Below are 24023 nucleotides of genomic sequence, written 5' to 3'. Positions count from 1 at the left end.
TCCGAAAGGGGAAGGTTGGTAGTATTACGACAGAGAGGTGACAGTATATGTCCGAAAGGGGAAGGTTGGTAGTATTACGACAGAGAGGTGACAGTATATGTCCGAAAGGGGAAGGTTGGTAGTATTACGACAGAGAGGTGACAGTATATGTCCGAAAGGGGAAGGTTGGTAGTATTACGACAGAGAGGTGACAGTATATGTCCGAAAGGGGAAGGTTGGTAGTATTACGACAGAGAGGTGACAGTATATGTCCGAAAGGGGAAGGTTGGTAGTATTACGACAGAGAGGTGACAGTATATGTCCGAAAGGGGAAGGTTGGTAGTATTACGACAGAGAGGTGACAGTATATGTGACACAGGCCAAAGAGTGGTAGTATTAAGGTCATAAGCATGTGTTTATGAAACATGTGTTCAGAAAAGTCCACCACGAGTCTATAAAACGTTTTGAAAGCTTTACTGAGGCCTTGAACGTTGTAACCTTGATCTAACAACAAAAAGGAAAGGTTTCTGGTATTACGTTATAGAGGTGATAGCATCTGTGGCAGACACAGAATGGATGATGAAGGAGGGTTATAAGAGGGAAGATTAACATCGCGAATCGACAAAGACGTAAGGAGGCAATCCTTTCATTTAGTCTTGAGAGTTGAAATCCAATCAGTAATTCGTTCAATATCCACTGGGCCCTTCACCACGTGGCCGCCAGCCCCTGTCACGCGATACCTCGTTCAACTTGTGAATAACCGAGAGGTGATCACGTGCCACCAAACCCACCACCTTCAAATCCAAGAACGCTTCGTCCCTGGTGGTAGCTGGTTTATGGATATGTGAACACGTGTAAACCAGAAGCACGCGTTAGATATGTCTAAACAACGTGGGCTGTTCGCAGCTGACGACAATGAACTCCTACGGTTGCTCCTGCGACTACAAAATTGATAATTACAACCGAGAACAAACACATTTCCCACTGAGGAAGATCAACTGGGAACTATCACTGACGCACCATCAACACATGTTACCAACACATGAAAACTGACTTCCAAACGATGATGATGCATTGATTCGGAACCAATACTGATTGGGTTACGAGTATTTTGGGATTACAATACATCAACGATGATGCAAACAAACACGGTTAAAAAGAAACCATTAAAAACATAAGGAGGATCCTGGAAAGCGGAACTAAAAACACACGTATATAAACACATTTCAGCTCGGGAATATCTACTTCCAAAAGATAAGCAAAATTAACGAGATAGTTCGCTTGAACTACATGTATTCCGTGGGATATTACGAAAACTGTTTTATTGTGAAACCTCGTTATTGCGGACCTCGATAATCTCCATGTTCAGCTTTTGGGACAATATTAACAGAGACGTCATGACACTGATTCGATAATCTGGACAATCTTTACTCTGGACAGTGTAGTCCGGTTTAAATACATTTCACCGAAAACGGATTTATGAAACTCTCGTTCCAGAAATTCAGTAAAATTCATTTGTCTACACGTGACAGTGACGGAATTGTACAGCGCACTGTTTTTTAACATAATTGTTATGATTATGGAATGTGTTTTGTAGGTTATAATTTTAAGGTTTCTCAGTTAAGAACAGAATAAGTGAGAAGGCAATGAGTGTGGCTTAACGCCGCTTTGAACAGTATTTCCAGGTTCACCATTATTATTGTTCAAGTTTAGTCAGCACAATACCCGTGCTCCTGGATTTCACCATAGTGTAAACGTCTAAGACCTAGATCACTCTGGGCTCCCCCCCCCCCCCCCCCCCCCCACACACACACATCAACCTGCCACGCTGTGTGTGAAAAACTGAAGTACTGTTCAAAGCGGCGTTGAACCCAACTCACTCACTAACCCAAATTCAATCCAAACTCATGAGTCAGTGACGCAACTAACCTCAATTTTGTTACCCTTCCGACATAGGCGAGGTACTCATGATTACATGCGTGTTCAGCCCCAGAACTCATAAGACTTGGCAATTGTTGTGGAAATGGAGCTAATTGAGGGGGCGAATTGAGAAGGAGAGTGTGACAAATACGGGTAAAACACGGAGTGGCAATAAAATGAGGTATTGTTGGAGAAGCATGTACTTTTGCACACCCGTCTGCGTCCGTGAAAGGAGAGCAGACTCAGCAGAGTGGGCACACCTTACGCCAATAAATAATCAATAACACTCATCCGAACAGAAACCACAGAGGTCAAAGCAATCTAATATTTACTTAATTTCGTTCCAGAATAGTTGGGATTACCAGCAGTCCTATTTTTGTACAACTGTTCCGGAGATTATAACCTAACAATTACCGTAATAAGAGTAAGAGTGGGGTCTGACTTTTCATGCTTTAGCTGCGACGCAAAATATATATGACTCGTGTGGATACTCAATTACTGTCGTAGTAAAATCCCCAAATCATCGCTAGCTAATAAAGGTCTATTCTTTCACATTTCTACCTGAAAACAAACCACTCCCAAACACCTAACTGCAAATCTCAGTGAGTAGCTAAATAACCGGACAACTTAATATTCCAATAACCGAACTCCGCACGCACATATCACCCACGTTCTAATACAGCGATGATAATTATTGTCCCACACGCTGTCGTCTGCGCTCTTTCATAGGCAGACGACACTTTGTGATTGGAAGAGAGGCCGTCAGAGAGAGAGCGTGCAGCGCGTGATCATCTACTCTTCAGGATTGTAGAACCATTTCCTCAACCAAACTGCATTCTCGTCTGTCATGTCGTCTGCTCATGTTCTTTTGTTGGTCCTTCTAGCGGTATTACACGTGATTGCCCAGGTGAGTTTTTCCCGATGACCATATTCTTATTATAACTTGTATACAAATGGTGATAGCTTAAACACTATGGCATTGGGGAAGAGAAGTTTTGGATGTCAACTCCTTTTTTATGAGGAACACAACGTTTCGTCAGGTGGTGAAGGAGTAAGCATATACTCCGAAACGTTGTGTTCCTCATAATAGAGAAGTTGACATTCATAAATTCTCTTTCTTTTGTGTATCACTTCTAAATGCCTTTCAAGGACTTGACGTATGACATTGTTCGTTTTAGTATACTTTTAAAGAAACAGTGATATATCTCGCTCAAAACAAAGGTTGTTTGATCAGGGTTTTCAGTGTTCAAGAACTAACTAAGTAAGACTTTCAAAAATGGTTTTGTGGTAGGCTTGTGGACAAAATGATATCCGATGACATCCCTATTTTCACTTGTACCATATGTTCTCGTGTTTGTTGAGGTGAACACTTGACTTGCCTTTATGTGTGTTTGGGACGGTTGTCTTCGATGTGGCAGGATACGTTCTCCTCTTCGCAAACACCTTGCACCTGGAATCTTCACTTATTGATAATGATTCATAAACACGTGCAAATGATACAGCCGGAATCCTAAAACTGGCTCTGCTTTAAGAAGTGTTTGTATGATTATTGAAATAATTGTGTCGCTTTTAATTAAGTAAATACTTCGATGATATATTTTCATATCCATCTACCAATCGTGAATCATTTGCAGTCGTCTTGCATTTGTATGCTATTTTGTTTTTAAGAAAATGCAACCAATTCCCCCACCCCCAAATTATGCAAATAATTCGATGGGATGTTTTCACTAAGAATAACCATCTACCAATCGTGAATTTATTTTGTCCCTCCACCCCCAAGAATTTCAACACCTAACTCTCAGATATGGTGTTGATTCTGGACAAATGACTTGGCTGGGTCTAGCTTGATATTCTTGTTCATACAAATATCCTGGCAAAGTTATTAACTGAGAATTGCATGCAACTCAACGGGGCATTGTTACAGAAACGGCCGTTCCTTCCATCTCTTTGTTTTGTGAAATATTGCAGTTGCATCAAGACCTTGTAACACTTTTAACCTAAACGCCCACCTCATAACACGCGAACGTAATACCAGAAACAGCCATGGTGTCGCCCTCTGTTCTAAGATGTGTAACCTCTGAATAATCGTTCTATTAGAAGTTGGCGTGCGTCCACTGCATTAAAGTATGTAAGACGTTCACTTATATGACGAGAACCCCCGAGCACACAAATCAGAGGTATTTTTCTTAAAGAAAGGACCGCAATGCTAATGCAATCAGACAAGCAGTAACCGAAACTCTGACGATGCCCACATGATTGATAACCAGGGGTTTCTTATCATTTCGCCACGGTTGTATAACATAACGACCCCTGTTGGGATTTCTGCCCAAAGTGCCCCAGTCATCGCTGCGGGATCATTATATTCAGAAACATATGAAACTACAGGTTTAAAGGGGGCAGGCTCTAGCAAATTGGCAGGCCAAGCAAATTGGTTCAAGTCATTCAAATACCTCTTAGTTGTGTCTGCAGGCACATATGTATGGTGAAAATCACTGTAATATTTTCATGATTTTCCCATGCGTCCATGGACAATGCCCATTTGCACATGCCACTTATTAAAATGCCGAGACCAAGTCTTCAAATGGACTTCAGAATCTGGATCAGAGTCCACCTTTAAGATGAAATTTGGATCAAGTGAAGTCCGGGTTAGAAATGGTTCCCAACAACCCATGCTTGTAGTTGGAGGCGACTAATAGGATCGGGTGTTCAGGCTGGTGACTGGAAAGTGATTCATTAGCATGCTTATGCTATGGTCGGAATCCTACAATTTTAATAGAGATTTCTTATGATCATGGAAATATTTTTTGTTGCTTGTTTAATCATTACGAACATTATGACCTTTACTCAAACAACACGCTTAAGGTTAACCCTTCGGGGCCATAGCTCTCTGTTGCTTGTGGTAATGGGTTACTACTATAATAGATTGGTGCTCAGGCTCGGTGTCTTAGTTGATAAAGTGTCATCCGACCCCGACGGCGTGGGACGTGGGATGTTGACCGCAATGAAGACTTGAAGAATGTCACATCTACTTGCTCAACACCTGGATTAATGGACATTGTCCAGTTTCCAGGTGGAACTTCATCAAGTATGATGCCCCCCAACTTGGTAGAAGGATACCGTAAACGCCTCATCAAGAATGCTGGAAAATCCCATCCAAACATTTTTGTAGTTGTTCAGCTGTCCATCCATGAAGAAGTGTCAGCCCTTGTCCAGATTGTTCAACTGGAGTCGACAGTCGCATTGAGAGGTTGGGACTTGAGTATGTCATGGTCATTGAACCTTAGTTTCGTTCTTGGGTGCAATAGGTGGACATTATGTACCGATGGACTCTGAACTACGTGATTATTACACGCAACTGTGACATTGTGATCGCAAGGTCAATATATCAATAGGATCCAATAAAAAGTGGGTTCTGGGAGGAGAATAGGTCTTCAACAACCAATGCTTGTCGTAAGAGGCGACTAACGGGATCGGGTGGTCAGGCTCGCTGACTTGGTTGATGCATGTCATCGTATCCCAATTGCGGGGATCGATGCTCACGATGTCAATCGCTTGATTGTCTGGTCCAGACTCGATTATTTCCAGACCGCCGTCATATAGCTGGAGCGGCTTTAAACAACAAACAGACAAGGAAAAGCGAAACACATAATACCTGTTTCATGAGGATTAATATGTCATAAAAAAAGTAGAGTGAGGCGTTAAACAACAAACAAACAATAAATGTTTACTATCATGTTTTATCTACATGTATGTCATAATTGTTTGGACAGCAGACAAGCCTGTAAGACAACTAATTGAATGGTTAGGTCATTGTGTTCAATGAGCCAGTTAACGAAGCGTCTTATGAGCTGGGGGTTCATCTCATAGAACAGCACAGCCTGGCGGGAAATACAGGTTCTCAATAATGTCTTGGAACAACAGGGGGCTTGAGCGACGGGAGCTACAAGGTTGGAGTCCAATACTTCACCATCGAATAAACTGTTCTTGTTTACTTGGTTTTCAGCCAACATCAAACATGAGCGTTTACTTTCTTTTGCCCCGCAGTTGATATGAGAATTGTCAAATTAATAATCGAGTCTGGGGCCGACAAACCATTATGGGTAGCGCATTGGACCTTACGCGTTCGGTGACTGTTTTAAACAGAGCTGGTAACGTTTTGAGAACGTTTGTATTTTTTGGGGTGAAATCCAGTTTTCAAGTGTAAACTCTCTATTGCCCGGGAGGTTATATGGAATATTGCTGTGTGCTGCCTTAAACAAAAAAAAACCAAACAAACAAAACTACAACCACAACGCCTCGCTGACAGTCTGGGCACACAGAAGTGATTATTACTAATGATGTGTAAATGAATAATACAGTCAACTAAACTTAAAATTAATTGAAGTAGAGCAAGAACGAAGTGTAGTTTCGTATCGAAATCTAGATATGAAACAATGTGAGTGAGTGAGTTGGGTTTAACGCCGCTTTTAACAGTATTCCAGTTATATCACGGCGTGTCCGCTTATTTTTGGAGGAAAGCCCGAAGTGATGCAGGTGTCAGACGTTTACCTCTTCGGTGAAACCCACGAGCGCGGGTATGGTGCTGACAAACGTAGAAACATAATCTGGGTTACCGGGATTCGAACCCACAATCATAGGTTTCTGGCGTGTCCAAGGGATGCGACTCTGCACAGCGAATAGCGGCGCCTTAGATGACTGGGCCACCCGTGCCCCCAGATATCAAACAAGACCTAGTATTGTCTCGTTTATATGCTAGTGACTCCTGGCACTGAATCAGCTGGAAATAACTCAAGCCTTATTTCCTTGGCGTTTATGTTATAATTCAAATACCCCGGCATTGGGTCTGCCCAGTATACCAATCTGTTCGTGTAAGGGTACTAACTTACTCTGATTCATAAAAAACAAACGTGATGACGTTGCCTGTAATATCAACTCCTGGTTTGTCTCTCTCGACTTTGAATATCTCGCGCGGACCACATGTCAGGAGGCAATATCCGTTTTACCCCATATTAGGCAACGTGTGAATGTAACTGGTGTGCAAATAGACGAACTATTTTCAATATGGCTGACCTGAATGGAAACAATAACAGTTATGTTTACCTGAAACGCTATAGTTTTGTTAAATTTATTTCTAAGGATTCATCGATTTTGTAAGTTGTGGGCTTGTGATGTAAGCCGCCACATCTCTCTGTTCAGTTGAGTCCCTTGGCCGTGTCAGGATTCGATGTTTGTAGTTTAAATGGCGGATTCGCCCCGATAATGATGTTATGTCTGTCGGTACCAATCCTCACTGGTTTCATGAAAGTGCTAAACATGCAAAGACCTGATGTATATTTAATTTCCTCCCACATTATTCAGGTCATGATATACTGCTCAAAAGAAGTTAAAGAACACTCGAATCACGACAGCTCAACTTTTGTGATATGAAAGAATAGGATGTTCTTTTACTTCTTTTGAATAAAACATAACTGAACGTAAAATGTGGCGTCAAGCCCACCTTACTACAGTAATTTGAAAGTGCTCCTTCTACCCCTATAACTTATAACTACCACGGAGATCCGTTAAGATCTGGGGTAGAATAGGTCTCCAGCAACCCATGCTTGCCGTAAAAGGCGACTAACGGGATCAGGTGGTCAAGCTCCTGACTTGGTTGAGCATGTCATCGATCCCAATTGCGTTGATCGATGCTCATGATATTAATCACTCGATAGTCTAGTCCAGACTCGATTATTTACAGACCGCGGTCATATAACTTGAATATTGCCGAGTGCGGCTAAACAGCAAACAAACCAAACCAACTATCACGGAGCTCGCAGTATGTTTCTCGCGGGGAGCTATGTTAGAATAAGTCATCAGCACCAGAATAGATTGTTTCCGGTGGTGAGGCTCTGCAACAAGGTTATTTTCTATGTCCCTTTACCTGGACGGAGTTTGCTCACAGCGGTATTTGTGTGTTGATAATAAATAGATTATTTACAGACCACCGTAATATTTATTACCTGACAAAAGAAAGCTATAGCAATGCATGATGGTGGCTAAAAATGAAATAAACAAGACATAGTTATTCGATGGTGATGTAATGAGTGAGTGAGTATGGTTTTACGCCGCTTTTAGCAATATTCCAGCAATATCAAGGCGGGGGACACCAGCAATGGGCTTCACACATTGCACCCATGTCGGGAATCGAACCCGGGTCTTCGGCGTGACGAGCGAACGCTTTAATCACTAGGCTACCCGACCGCCCCCGATGGTGATGTGATACGGGTATCACATTTGTGTTTTGGACCTTATGTTTGCAGTGTTTCGGCGACTGTTTTAATCCTTGAAGGTTTTAGACACTTTTGTACTTTGTTGGTTCAATCTAGTATACTTTCATTTGCCGGGCAGTTCAGCTTGATATTAATAAGCTGACTGCGGCGTAAAACAACAAGCAACGAAATCGTAAATGTTTCATTCCGCATGAACGTCTTAATCACTTATTCCAATGCCACACCAGATAGCGTACAATTTCGAGATTTTCGGTCATTGAATCAATTTCCCTTGCCCACGTGGCATTGAAAGCTGCCTTGTGCTGTTTGTCTGAATTAACGAAACAAAGATATTCCCAGAGGTTTCTCGTTGTAAATCCGTACAGACATGATAAAGAAGGAAGCCTATTCACTGTGACAGAGAGTATGTACAACTGTGTAGAGCTCAATATCTCAAGCCTCGGTGGATTTCAGCAGATTGTTTTAAGTCTTTGTAGATCTCAGAAGATTGTCGTTACGTCTTGGTGGATCTCAACAGATTGTCGTTACGTATTGGTGGATCTCAGTAGATTGTCGTTACGCCTTGGTTGATCTCAGCAGATTGTTATTACGTCTTGGTGGATCTCAGCATATTGTCGTTACGTCTTATTGGATCTCGGCGTATTGTCGTTCCGTCTTGATAGATCTCAACATATTGTCGTTGAGTCTAAACAGATTGTCATTACATCTTGGTGGATCTCAGCGGATTTTCGTTACGCCTTGGTAAATGTAAGCAGATTGTCGTTACGTCTTGGTGGATATAAGCAGATTGTCGTTACTTCTTTCGGGTCTCAGCGAACTGTCGTTAAGGTCTTGGTGGATCTGAGTGGATTGAAGGTCTCGGTGGATCTGAGTGGATTGACGTAAAGGTCCCAAAGGATCTGAGTGGAATGTCGTTAAGTTGTTGGTGTCTATTGTCCATTGGAGTCGATTGTACAAAAAGAATGCTTGTGAATTTAGTGGATTTTCGTTAATGTGTCAGTGGATCTGGTTGACTGTTGTGAAGGGCTCAGTGAATCTGAGTTGATTGCCGTTAATTTTTCGGTGGATCCGAATGGATTGTCTTTCAGTGTCGATTATCAGAATATTCTGTGGATTGTCGTTAAGGTGTCGGTGGTTTAAGTGGATTGTCTTTAGGTTCTCGATGGATCTGAGTCGGTTGTTAAGATGTCTGTTGATTTAGTGAATTGAAGCTTTGGTCTCGGTTAATCTGAATGGACTGTCGTTAAGGTCTCGGTCGATCCGAGTGGATTGTCGTTAAGGTCTGGGTCGATCTGAGTGGATTGTCGTTAAGGTCTCGGTCGATCCTTGAATATAGAAATTCGCTAAAGTAACATCTGAGATGTGGGGGGGGGGGGGGGGGGGGGGGAGATGATCCTATAAGGATACTCTCACTGTGTATTTAGAGCATCTATTTCAGTTTATTACTTTAAAAAAAATACTTTTTCCCGTTAAAGTGTCTACCAATTATTTTTCAGTTATCAAATGGTCGCTGTCTACTGTCTTTCCACCTCAAACTTAAAACATAGGACAATTTGTAGGTCAGTGGTAAATGAGATCGCTCGTCATGATGAAGCTCCGGGTTCGATACTGCCAATGTATAAAGCCTATGATATGGCTAAAACAATAAAGACACAACGAAAACCTAATTTTCCTACCCACCGAAGTAGGGGCGGTCGGGTAGCCTAGTGGTTAAAGCGTTCACTCGTCACGCCGAAGACCCGGGTTCGATTCCCGACATGGGTACAATGTGTCCCCCGCTGGATATTGCTGGAACATTGCTAAAAGCGGCGTAATACCGTACTCACTCACCGAAGTTTTGTATGCTTATTCCTCACATCGACCACCTCCGTTGTCTAGTGATAGAGCGTCCGCCCGGAGAGCGGAAGGTCCGGGGTTCGATCCCCGGCCGCGTCATACCAAAGATGGTACTTGTTGTTACCCTGTCTGGCGCTCACACACACACGTGCATGCACGTCGCTATATAAGTGCAATAATCTTGGACGCGACGTTAAACGCAATTTCACCTCACCTCACTTATTCCCAACATCAGTTATATAAATAAACACAAACTCGTTACATGACGTCCGACCGAATCTGCCTCTGCAATGCTTTGAACAAACCCCTTTTTCTCAGCACGATCACGTCTTAACATATGCATTCCTTTCTTCTAACCCAGGATATTGATATCTTTGAATTGTAAACCAAGTTCCATTCGATGTCTGTTTCTAAGTGATAAGAGCCTAATATGTGAATGCTCATGAGTGCGTTGGCCTGGACAGCGATCCTAGAATCGAAGCAATCTAACGGTAACACATCGCCTAAGGGCGTTTGTCCGTGATTACAGCTTTGAAGTAGTTTGAAAGATCCTCCTTGATTTTATTTCAAATAACTGATGTCTGATTCAAAGTAACGTTTACATGAAATGAGATTCTAACTTTAAGAATTAAGCAAGGTTCCAAGTCAATCTTGCGAACGCTTGAAGCGATTCGATATTAAGTTATTTCAACATATTGATCAAGAAGCAAAACGTGGAATAAATAATAATAAAAATAATACGAAAAGTGAGGGTTAAAAGTGATGCCTCTTGGGCCCCTCATTTGTAGTTCCTTTGAATAAGGATTATTTTCCAAAACCGACGTGTTCTAAAGATCGCTGGTCAATCTTATAAAGAAATCGAATCTTTTTATATAAGTTATCTTCAAACAGTTGTCAATCAATTTCAATAAAAAAGTAACGAAAAAGTGTTCTTTTCAATGCAAATCCCCAAAATGACTTCTCATCCTATATTGACCTTTTATCATTGTTGAAAAACGTTAAACCACTCGATCCAATTCTCTATATTTTAGTTTTAATCAATATTAATCGAATTTTGAATAAGAAATATCTTACACACTTGTCACCAGGGCGGTACGAAAAAATCTGATTTTTATGTTTGTGGTGTTGTTTCACCATGATTATGACAAACATGGCTATAAATAGCACATCAATATCATGACATACAATGTCGGCCTGAAGAGACGGTATTTACTTGTCTCCGGGGCCAGGGCCTTCACATTGTACCAGCATGCCCTCTCCTGTTCCATGACCTTTACACGAGGTTTTCACCCCTCCTCACTCACTGGCACAGACTTTAATGGAAATTGGGTGAGTGGTGGGTTCTTCTTGTAGAGCTGGACCCTTTGGTCATCGCTGATTTCAGTGATCCAATAAGATTCACCCCTGTTTTGTTAGGATGAAGGGTTTTAGACGCTGATGTAGATCGTGTTTTGAGAAACTGATCAGTTGCAAAGAGCTCCTGGTGTTATCACCGATTTTCAGTGATCGACTCAAATCATTTTCCCTGCTATTTTGACTTTACGCCCAATGGAATCTATTTGGACGGAGAGTCGAGACGGGTAATTCTCTGACGTTTACGTTAAACGGTCACGTGGCTGCATACAACGCCCGTAGGTCAAGGCCTTGTTCTCCTTATCCGGTTTCAAACAGTCATAAATATAGGACAGTCAGGGGGGACTGGACCAAAGTAACTATTTATTCAGTTTCTACTTAACGAGCGTCGACTGTATAATTAAATCATGGTGTTAGGTCCCATAAATTTAGTTGTCGTTGTCGTCTAATCGATGGAAGAGCCAATTGAATGTGACGTCTCGGTAACGTCGCAATTGACTATGAAACGCTCTGCATTACATCTCTGTTAAATGTTTCTAACCGATACAAAGTCTAGTCATTGGGGATCTGTCCTTGTTTCTGATCAATATACACCGCTTCATCTGTGGTAAATGTATCAGAAGGGACCTCTGCTTGAGACATCTACATGATATTTCACAGCCGGGCGCAACGCGAGTACATAAATGGTAACATATAGGGTTAATCTTCACAGACCTCAATGATGAGTGAGTGAGATAATATTTAACGTCACATCGGCAGTATTTCAGCCATACCATGACGAGTATTTCATGATGACTGGTGGAACATGAAATAAATAAAAATGGCAACATCTTGGGTTAAACGTCACAGACCTCGAACTCGAGGAAAACCACTCGTGAAATTGATAGTTCCAGCTGGGATGCAATGCAAATACATAGATTGCAACATTCAGGGTTGATCATGACAGAACTCGAGTTCGAGTAAAACCAGATACTCTTGACATTTCACAGATGGAATGCATCGCGAAAGACAAAAAACAACAGTGAACATATGGGTTTTATCGTGAAAGTAAAACCGGTAAAACCATCAAGCCAATATAACACTTGTAATGATTCCCCATAAAGGATTTTATGTTTAATGGAAATGGATTTTCTATCCTTTTGGCCATAATTCCCTTTTGTATGGCGTACTGAGTATTGTTCTATTGTCTGCAAGCCCCGATCGATTAGACGAAATAAGCGCTATACGATATTGTGCCCCAAAGCATTTGCTTTATTTAGACTATGAAGTTGTACAGCAGAACCGATGTGATTGGCTCAGAAACGGCACTGGCTGTCAACGATAAGTAAGCTATCACCTGATACCAAATATTCTCTCCCTGACGATTTGAGTTATTTCGGATATTATATCATATTTTTATTTTGAGAAGACGTGTAAACGAGGAAATCAGCTTTCTAATAAAACGAATTAACTTTTAATATGTCACCGATAACCGTTAAAACATACACTAATATATGATAGAAGTTTAAGTTTCAGCAGATGAAAATACGTCCGTTGGACAATTATGTAAAGCTGACATGATTGCACGATTGATTTCATGAAAAAGAAATGACAGAGTGAGTGAGTGAGAATGGTTTTACGCCGTTTTTAGCAATATTCCAGCAATATCACGGCGGGGGACACAGAAATGGAATGGGCTTCACACATTGTACCAATGTCGGGGATCGAACTCGGGTCTTTGGCGTGACGAGCGAACGCTTTAACCACTAGGCTACCCGACCGCCCGATTAATATAGAGAGAACAATACGTTAAACTACAAATGTCATTCCCATTGAACGTAAGGTTTACGTAGGCGGACGGTTATGCGATGGAAGATTATTCCTGGAATCCTGAAAATATATGTCACAGCACGAATGATAACAAAAAAATGGACAAGCTCCATAATTGCATCACCAACCCAGTAGATGATAAGGCTGCAAGAAAACACTTTAACCGGGCACATTTTTTACAAAATCGAGGAGGGAGGTGGGTAGATAGGACATTTCATGACTGAAAACATGAATCTGGTAGAACACTTATTATTGTTTTCCCTTCCAAGTACACGTGAGTTCACATTAAACTCGACTCATAAGCAGGCCTCAAAGTTGCGACTAAAATGGTCGCCAATGCGACCTAAATTTGATTTTGTCTACTGTCAAAAATTCAGAGGTAGCAATGTGACTACCTTGAAAAATATTTTGTGGTGACTAAATTCTATTGCTACACATCTATTGACAGAAAAATAAATAACAGCAGATCTTGGAAAACACGTCTGCTAATAATTGTACTCGCAAATAATTCCTCCTAAAGTTGTCAATAAACCGAAATACATAAATTTAAAAGTAGTTCCTACTTTATTTTAGTTGACAATGCTCAATGGATGAGCAAGGATATACCTATTCCATCTGGTAACATAAATTGTATCATTGTAACAAAAATCAAGTAAAGTTTCCACTAATATTGTATAAAATTCCAAGACAAGTGCTGTAACTTGTACATATCACAATAGTTATTTGATACAAGATAATTTCAAATGCTTTTGGCTACCTGCACTATTGGCTTGACTTCTTGATTTTAATACCAGCTACCTGGAAAAAACTACTTGTAGCCATATGGCAACTTGGTGAAAATGTAAACTTTGGGGCCTGGTAAGTACAATGTCAGTCATTTTTCGGTTAACATAGTATGCTTCATATCGTGCGGAGGGGCGGTCGGGTAGTGGTTAAAGCGTTCGCTTCCATGCCTAAATCCCGGGTTCGATTCCCGACATGGATACAATGTGTGACGCCCATTTCTGGCGTCACTTGCTGGAATATTGGTAAAAGCGGCGAAATACCAACTTGATAACTAATTTTTATTGGCAATTAAAATGACTAATGCGTAGGATTCAAAGTAACGCGTAAAGGTCGCAGAAGCATTTTCCTTGTATCGCCTAAAATAGTTGACATTATTGCTTAGGTTATTCTATTGTATTCTATTCAATATTTCTTCAAAACCTTTTTCGGAAAACAAAGGGATCAGGAACACTAACCTTGATGAGGACAATATTGAACGTAGGTATGACGGGTTAACATGTCAGAATCTAACGTCATCAACAATAACCTACGTCATCTGAAGTTACTGCTGAGGCACACACACATTCTTGTAACAGATTCCCTTTAGATACATGCGTGGAAATTTACATGCAAAGTCTTTCAATGTAGATCATCACGTTAGGCGTTGTTTGATCAAGGCCTCAGTGAAGCTTCCAGATGCTTTATGGTAGACATGTGGAGGAGACAAATGATGTCCGATGCAATTCCCCATTTTGACTTGTACCATGTTCCCGTGTTTTTCAGGTGAACAATTGACTTGCCTTTGCATGTGTTTGGGACGGGTCCAACGGTTGGGCAAGATACACTGACCTTTTCGATACACCTGGTATCATCACTATTTGATAATGATTCATAAATACATCTGATGACATGGTCGGAATCGTACAATCGACTCTGCTTTCGGAAGAGATTTCTTATAAATATGGAAAGGGTTGTGTCCCTTTTATTTACACATCTACCCAGTGGTAAATATTGAACTCAACTTTTTGGCGTGACCTTAAACCACAGGGCGAAAACGAAGTTGTTTCGATGAAACTCATGGGTCTTCTATAATAATAAAAGGTGAAATAACATAATGCCGTCGAACATATCAAGCAATACATTCATCCATTATAATGACATTTAGTCAAAGGTCAGCGTGGGTAGATTGCAAATGTTATCAGTAATAGGGAAAATAAGAGGAATCCTATTTGACTTCCTTGTTCTCAGCGATCAGCCATTGATTTGTTTTATGTATATTCGGAGGTAATCGGTGCTCCCTACCTACTGATGCAGACATAGATTGATCAAAGCAGTAAAGAGAGACAAACGTTCAATTATTACAGTAATTTGCTTCTGAAGGGGATTTACAGCAAGATTTTACTGAATGGTAAATCAGTTACGGTGAGGTGAGGTGAGGTGAGGTGAGGTGAGGTGAGGTGAAATTGGGTTTAACGTCGCATCCAAGATTATTGCACTTATATAGCGACGTACATGAGTGCTAGCTCACTGAGAAACCATACCGCAGTTTAACATGAATACCCCACCCAGACACAGTATACTGACTCCGAGCCAACCATTCCTTGTTTTATCCCTCTTATTGCCGAGCACCAGACAGGGTAACAACAAGTACCATCTTTTAACGTATTTTAGTATGACGCGGCCGGGGATCGGCTCTCCGGGCTAACGCTCTACCACAAGAGCACGGAGGCGGTCTAATCAGTTAAGAGAAGGACTCAATAAGTTAAACCTTGCTGTCTGCGACCATCCCAAGACCGCCCGCCCCTGTGGCGTAGTGGAGAGAGCGTCTGCCCGGAGACCGGTTGGATCCACTACCGTGTCATACAAACATACGTTAATAGATGGTACTCATTGTTGTCCTGCCTGCCGCTCGGCATCAAGGAAAAACAACAAGGAACAAGAAGATAGAGGCATAACTTCCTTTTTATGAAGACTGTTTTTTTCACTAGAAATGAATTTAAAGAAAATTTCAAGGAACGAATACAAAATTGCAGCCAACTTGTCGTTAGCTCTGGTTGTGTTGTACCTCCCAGTCCGGGGACCGCCACCGTGGCCTAGTGGTAGAGCGTCTGACCTGGGAGCGGAACGTCCGGGGTTTTATCCCCGGCCGCGTCATACCAAAAGACGTTAAAAGATGGTACTAGGTGTTACCCAGTCTGGCGCTCGGCATTAAGGGGCTAAAACAAGGACCGGTCGGCTCGGAGTCAGTATACTTTTTCTGAGTAGGGTATTCATGTTAAACTGCGGCATGGTATCTCAGTGGGCTAGCATTACAAAACCGGAATACGTCCTCACGACGTGTTGTACAATCAGCCACACACGCACGCACGCACGTCTCTATGCGAGTAAATTAATCTTGAACGTCAAGTTAACCCCATTTCACCTCACCTCTGTTCTAGAAGGGTGCAATGATATCGTCTAGCAGTGTTCACTAACATGTGTGGGTAAACCTAATTTAACCTCACCTCACCTCAACCATACCGTCATCAAAAGATTACGTCCCAAAACGTAAAAGGAGTCAGACAGGGGCATTACCGAACACCCCTTCTTCCCCAAATATTTCTTTAATCTATCCCTTGATATTAACAGTACATTTAGGGTTATATGAAGCGTGTATGAGAATATCACTCATTAGTGGCGTGGAGTAGACATTTGACTTGGCAGCTGCAACTGTATTCATGTATTCTTTGACAGGTCAAGACGCGAGGTACCAGTCACTTGTAGGTAATGGCTCTCAGAATAGTTCAAATTTTGACATACTTGTTGTATCATTACGTATGGCTTCAGGACACGGTATCCTTGTCGTGACAAAGTTGAAAATGAAAACCAATTGCGGCGTGTTCTAGAAGCAGCACGGCAAATAGAAACTTACTTTGACACATGTATAATAGACAATGATCTGTTTGGAGCAATAGCTTGCGCAAGAAATTCAAACGAGTTGTATCTGTATCAAACCATCGATAATGAATGCTGACTATTTTTGTTTTTCATTTCTTGCATATTAATCAATTTTATTCAGCTTCCTGATTGCTCTCAGCTCCAATTCATCATCAAAGATCCTAGATCGCCTAATGCCGCGCATAACATATTAACAATCATTTTTCAAGATTCACTCCTTATTGCAATCTCATTATTTTTCAATACTGTTTGAATCAGTGGTGACGACTGTAAGACATTGAATGATAATGCGTCTCGTTTGTTTAATGTTGTCATTGTTGCGTTTGGAAGAAGATGTTGGTTGAAAGCGTAGCTTCGTACCCCGACCATATTAGGTGTCGCATCTGAAGCTGTTTTTTTGCCAAAATGTCATTGACCATTTGAACCATCCAGATACTGTGCAATTAAGAAAGGTTTATTCCGGGGGTTTGTGGGGTTGGGGTTGGGGTAGGGGTTGGGGTGGGGTGGGGTGGGAGGGAGATTCCGTGTCAGAATTGGTCCAAGGTACCTCAAGAAGACCAATGTCACTGCTGCACGTGCAGATTACTTTTACAGTGACAGCTTTTCTTCTTTTCATGAGCGAGAACAAAAAAATTCTATTCACGAAGCTGCTAATTTAGACCAACTGTTTTTCATACAAATATCTAGAATACGCTGAAGAGTATCACATACCTCGGCTGTGACGTTCATTCAATGTGACCTGCGTATACGGTTACCAGACTTTACCTTTTTACCTTTTTACTTTTTTGCTTTTCTTTCATTAACCTGTTTATGCACGAACGTGTAAGATTACATACAAAACACGTATTACATCGAGGCATCAATTACCGCCAGACGTCCTAATCCTGTGAAACAATCACGGGAACAGATTGCATTGTTCCAGAATACATATATACGACATACTCGGGAACGGCGACGTGCCGTTTTTGTCATGGACTCGACTGGGTTGATTTGATTAAGGGATGAAATAACTGGAAAACATCTTTCATTGGGATGCCATGCTAGGTTATTATTGTATCAGGTATTACATTGGCAGATTATGTAACAAAAAGTTAAATGAGTTTCTGACTCAAAATAGAACATGGTGAACATCAACGTCAAAATCAATAAATTACACAGTAATGATATCGCTTGGATTGGCTTTATAAGACCATTTTGCAGTGATAGAGTACATTGGTGAGAACTGTCAGACGTCATCATCATCATCATCATCATCATCATCATCAACAACATCATCACCATCATCATCATCGACATTATTCGTCTTCCCTGATGTTGTTTGATAAAACATCATACATTACGATGATGTGTAAGAATAGACTCATGAAACTTGTCACCCCTAGTGTAAGTTGCGTGGGGGTGGGACAGAGGGTGTAGCCAAGTGGTTAAAGCATTCGCCGAAGGACTGGGTTCGATTCCGCACACGGCTCCAGTGTGTTAATTCCATTACAAGGGGCACGGGTGGTCCAGTTGTCTAAGGCGCCGCGGTTCGTGGTGCAGACTTGCGTGCCTTGGGGACGCCAGGAACCTGTAATTGTGGGTTCGAATCCGATTATGTTTCTAGGTTTGTCAGCACCATACTCGTGGATTTCACTGAAGTGGTAAACGTCTTGGACATGCATCACTTCGGGTTTTCCTCCCACATTAGGCCGACATGCCGTGATATAACTAGAATGCTGTTAAAAGCGGCGTTAAACCCAACTCACTCACTCACTTGATAGTGCAGGAATACTGCTTAAGGCGGTGTAAAGCTCACTCACATCAGTGGAACAGCTTTTATTGCGTTGCCAGGCCACACTTGACAACATGGTCTTGTGTAATGCGATGTTACGTTTCCGATCATACTCTTTTGCCTCGCACAACATATTAATAATCAATATTCAAGCTTACCTCCATGACAAACCATATCCGGCGACACATGATCATGTCTCAGCTTTCTAACTTGAAATTAACTTAATGTGGATACTTTCGTGAAACCTCACGCACATTTGATATGAAATTACCAAATTAAGCGTTTAGAATTGACTACATTTTCAAAAAAAGAGCATACATGTTGGTGGTTAGTCAGTCTGTCTGTAATATGGACGTGCGTCTGGGAATTTCATCACATCAATTATCGGTGTGTAATGAACTTAGTCATCATTGTCCTTTCGTCCACTGCAGTGGGTTATTGCCTGTGTATTAATTTGAAATTTTACCCCTTTGCAATGTCACTAATGTTGGAATAGTGCTTGTGTAATTGTGTCAGAATAATCACAGAGAGAGAGAGACTTTTGTTGATCAAGCATGGCACATTGAACATTCAGCAGCCTGTTCGGACTAGTACAAGCAGCCACACACACACACGTGCATGCACGTCGCTTTATAAGTGCAATAATCTTTGATGCAACGTTAAACCCCCATTTCACTTCACCTCCCACCTCCCAATCTATTGTCTGGCACTGGGAGACTGCACGGAATACAACAATTCTGACAATCTGGGTAATGCAGAAGGCTGCAGTGAAGTGGAGTCTTCACATTCTCCGAAAAATTATGGGCGGGTATATATTTATATTGCGCCAAATTCCACACGAGTGAATGCTCATTGCGCTACAGTATTTCGTTTGTGTAGATGAGGTGTGATCACTGTCACTTGGCTGGATACAGTAGCCCACAGACTAAAGAGGTCTTTAGTTCGTTCGGTTGTCCACGTTGTGAGTTATGGACCAATTGCAAATAAAAGATACAAAAGTTAACCCTTTTCATTTGCATTAAATAATCATCTTCAGAAGCAAATTACTGTTATAATTGAGCGTGTGGCTCTCATTACTGCTATGATCAAGGGAACACTGATTCACTCCAAATATACATACTACAAATCAATTGCTGATCGATGAGAACAAAGAATTCAAATAGGATTCCTCTTATTCTCCCTATCACTAATAACATTTGTGATATACCGACGCTGACCTTTGACTAAATGTCATTATTATTGATGAATGTATTACTTGATATGTTCGACGGCATTAGGTTATTTAACCTTATGTTATTATAGAAGACCTAGGAGCTCCATCTAAGACTACTACGGTTTCGCCCTGTGGTATAAGGTCACGCCGAGTTCAATATTAACTACTGGATAGATGTGCAAATAAAAGCGACACAACCTTTTAGCATATTCATAAGAAATATCTGCCGAAAGCAGAGTCGATTGTCCGATGACAACTGTATCATGAACATATGTTCATGGATCCCTCAAATAGTGAATGAATGAGTTGGGTTTAACGCCGCTTTTAACAGTATTCCAGTTATATCCCGTCGTGTCAGCTTAATGTGGGAGGAAAGCCCGAAGTGACGCAGGTCTCAGAAGTTTACCATTTCGGTGAAACCCACGAGCACGGGTATGGTGCTGACAAACCTAGAAACATAATCGGGGCGAACCGGGATTCGAACCCACAGTCATAGGTTTCTGGCGTGCCCAAGGGACGCAACTCTGCATAGCGAATCGCGGCGCCTTAGTCGACGGGGCCCTTATCACATCAATTGTGTATTGATGTTGGTATTAATCATAATCTGCCAACCCACCAGGCCATTGGTACAAGTACGACATCAATGGCTCTCGCCGTCAACATGACTTTACACACTGGGATAGGTTGTCAGAAAGCAATCGGTAAAGTATAAACAGGTTTGGTGAAGGGAAACTGCCAGTTCGTCGTCAATACTTCACGAGTTTGTGTACATTACGTTCTTACATCACCCGTGAATACATTCGGCCGCTTTCCGGTATACCAACGGCGGTAATGAAGCGACGGTCTGGCCCATCAAGCGGTAAACCGGCGATCACTCGGGTCAACGAACGTCCAGTTTACATCGTACTAACGGCAATGTGACCTGCTTGACGTCCAGTTTACATCATACTAACGGCAATGAGACCTGCTTGACGTCCAGTTTACATCATACTAACGGCAGTGTTACCTACTTGACGTCCAGTTTACATCGTACTAACGGCAAAGTTACCTGCTTGACGTCCAGTTTACATCGTACTAACGGCAAATGTAGCTGATTGACGTCCAGTTTACATCGTACTAACGGCAATGTGACCAGCTTGACGACCAGTTTACATCGTACTAACGGCAATGTTACCTCCTTGACGCCATGTTGAACATATGCCATATGTGATAATTAAGCTTCACAATGCTTTATTGTCTGGCAATGGTGGGGTTCACACAAAGTTCATACATTGAGTAAGATCTCATTCTATTAGCTGACAAAAAGCAGACTTCGCCTATCGGCTCAACGTAATCACGGGTGAACACAGTGTGTACACTGTACACTCGTGAAGTATTGACGATGCTCCCAGTGTACAGAAAGTGATTCCATCAACACAGTGTTTGTTTGTTTGTTGTTTAAGCCGCACTCAGCAATATTCCAGCTATATGACGGCTGTCTGTAAATAACTGAGTCTGGACCAGACAATCCAGTGATTGACATCACGAACATCGATCCAGGCAATTGGGATACGATGACATGCATCAACCAAGTCAGCGATCCTTTCAATACAGTTTGGTACGATGGTATTACTAGCCAACCATTTCGCAGCTGAGGTTTACATTTCAAAAGTTGCCATTATCAATTTTGTGTAGCCATTATGGAGGCTATTTAACTACCGCCAATACCCTTCCTTTTCTTATGGTTAACGTACAGTTCTGTCTTAGAGATGACCTCATGGTTACCATGGCAACAAGTCTAGATGTCTGACACATCGATATACCTAACAGCAATATTTCCTAAACAGACCATAACAGACCCGTGAAGATTCCGGGCTAGAATTGGTCTTAAGCAACCCATACTTGCCGTAAAAGTGTGACTATGCTTGTCGTAAAAGGCGACTAATAGGATCGGTTGGTCAGGCTCGCTGACTTGGTTGATGCATTTCATCGATCCCAATTGCGTGGATCGATACTCATGATATTAATCACTGGATTGTCTGGTCCAGACTTGATTATTTACAGACGGCTGTCTTACAGCTGGGATATTGCTAAGTGCGGCGTTAACAACAATCCAACCAACCAACCAATCCTAACTATAACACGTAAATGCCAGAAAATAACCAGTCTCGATTATCCGAAGAAACAGATTACGTTGGGCGTAAGAGGCAAAATAGCGGTGAAAAATATATGAAGGGACCACTGAAAATCAGCGGTGACGCCAGGTGTTCGCGAAAAGGGTTAGCATATCCTGCCCTACCGGTAGCACCTGCCACTCCCACGAGAGCTTCGTTATAACCGGGATACGCTGGTCAAAGGAGACCAGGAACTGGTTCATATTATTCAAAATATATCCGACATTCATTTTCAAACTACCCGTAATGTGAGTGAGTGAATGTTGTTTTACGGTAGCCAGGTGACGTCTGTAATAAGTAGTCTGGGAGTATACGTAAACCTATGCCACATCAAACAGTCAGAGCCACAGATTTTAAGTACCTTTGTTTTGTTACAAGACTTTGATTACGCGCAAAATCCATATTTCACATGGATGACTCGAGTCGGTGAAGCGGAAGGTTCTTATAATCACAAAATGTATACCCCATCGATCCAAGGCTTGATAGTGAGATTGTTCTGAGGTTTTGTCTTCATGTGCGTTTGATATCTCAACGTTCACAAGATTTGCAGAACTTTTCAATATCATGTTTTATATTAATACGGAATAAATACTCGAAACCGACGTTTTAAACCACAATTTTCGAAAGAATGTCACATTTCAGGCCAGCGGACATTCTCAGCATACAACGCACCTTCTGACTGAGATCATGTCTTTTCCTTGACAGTATTGATTCCTGCCAGCGTCTTTGTGACATTTTATTTCCCGCACCCCTCATAATTCCCTCCCTTCTCGTCACTTTTTAAGAATCTTGGCGTTAGGATACACGTTTGACCTGACGGACTATTTGGAAAACCTCTTCACAATGGTGCCTTTCCGCGGCATTGACAAGCGAAGTAACATGTCCTCCGGGAACCGCGGATATTTGATGCTACTTGTCATTCCACTACCGTCATTAGCCGTTAGCACTTAGTATTGCTGCGTCACAACTACTATCATTACTGGAGAGCACTTTATACTATTTGTGTTAAAATCGCTGTCATTATAAGCTCAGTGGAATACCCTTTAGAGAAGCCAATGGTGGGCGTTTTGCTTCTTCATGGAGTTGAGATTCTTTTCGACATATCTCAAGCGTTCTAAAACCTAATTATCTGTGAAACAGTCCAATCTTTTATTTACTGTTGGAGTGCCTAATAAACACATACATGTTTGCTCCTCACGTCGTACAGAAATACACAGCCAGACGACTTGGTACCGTACTGTTTGAAAATAAGTCTCTTTCTGCCGAGAGTGTGTTCAAGAATTACCCATATCAACGAAGAGAGTTCCACTTAATGAGGGGTTTCCTTTAAATAGTGTTACCTCGTACATCGTGCTTGTGAAAACCAACAACAGTTGCCTCGTGGGAACCCGTGTGAGGATGTTTGTTTGTCTCGATTGTTTGTCTAAGACGAGACAAAATTGGACTGGGTGGTTAGAAATAAAGACTCGGTTGATCACGTGTTTTTGTATCCCAACGAAATGAAGTGTTGCTCACGATATCGATACCTCGTTTGTCTGCCCCCAACACGGTTATTTGCAGACCCCGTGATATATTTGGACTATTGCTGACTGCGGCGTAAAACAACAACCAAACAAACAAACACTTCGCCTCGCTGAAAGCCTGGTCACGATGGGAATGGTTTTATGTCTGACATGCGTGATTAAGTCATTCTCCGTGGTTTGTTCGTCGATCATGCTGCTATTAAATATTTTTTTCTGCCCAGATAACTTTTTACAAGTCTATAAATGCAAACTCTTGACCAACCCCTGCAACTCAAAGTTTGAAAAAGCGGATCCGAGGCCATGGTTACAACGGTTAGACCTTGGAGTGAAAGTTGGAATCTGGTACAAAACGAAATTTGGTTTGATAAAGTCTAATAAATGTTATTATGTTATTATACATTCAGGGGCCATGAGAAACAAGAGATATATTTTAACAAGTCTCAAATCGTGTTACGTTTGTTGAAACGTGCGGTAGGCCGAACATGATACAGAAAC

The 24023-nt window shown here is 41.7% G+C and overlaps 1 protein-coding gene across 1 annotated transcript in view; it reads left to right on the top strand.

Moving 5' to 3' along the window:
* Positions 1-2614: 2614 nt before the first annotated feature.
* LOC139471733 (uncharacterized) overlaps positions 2615-24023 on the top strand; it is a 48532-nt gene continuing 27123 nt past the window's right edge. The window contains exon 1 of the mRNA XM_071254214.1: positions 2615-2806. Within this exon, the coding sequence (XP_071110315.1) occupies positions 2747-2806 (60 nt within the window). The 5' untranslated portion in view covers positions 2615-2746. The remainder of the gene's footprint in view (positions 2807-24023) is intronic.

This window comes from Haliotis cracherodii, unplaced genomic scaffold (genome assembly GCF_022045235.1).
Source record: "Haliotis cracherodii isolate W230 unplaced genomic scaffold, xgHalCrac1.p SCAF_23, whole genome shotgun sequence".
Lineage (NCBI taxonomy): Eukaryota > Metazoa > Mollusca > Gastropoda > Lepetellida > Haliotidae > Haliotis > Haliotis cracherodii.
This window is presented reverse-complemented; position numbering and strand designations above follow the sequence as displayed.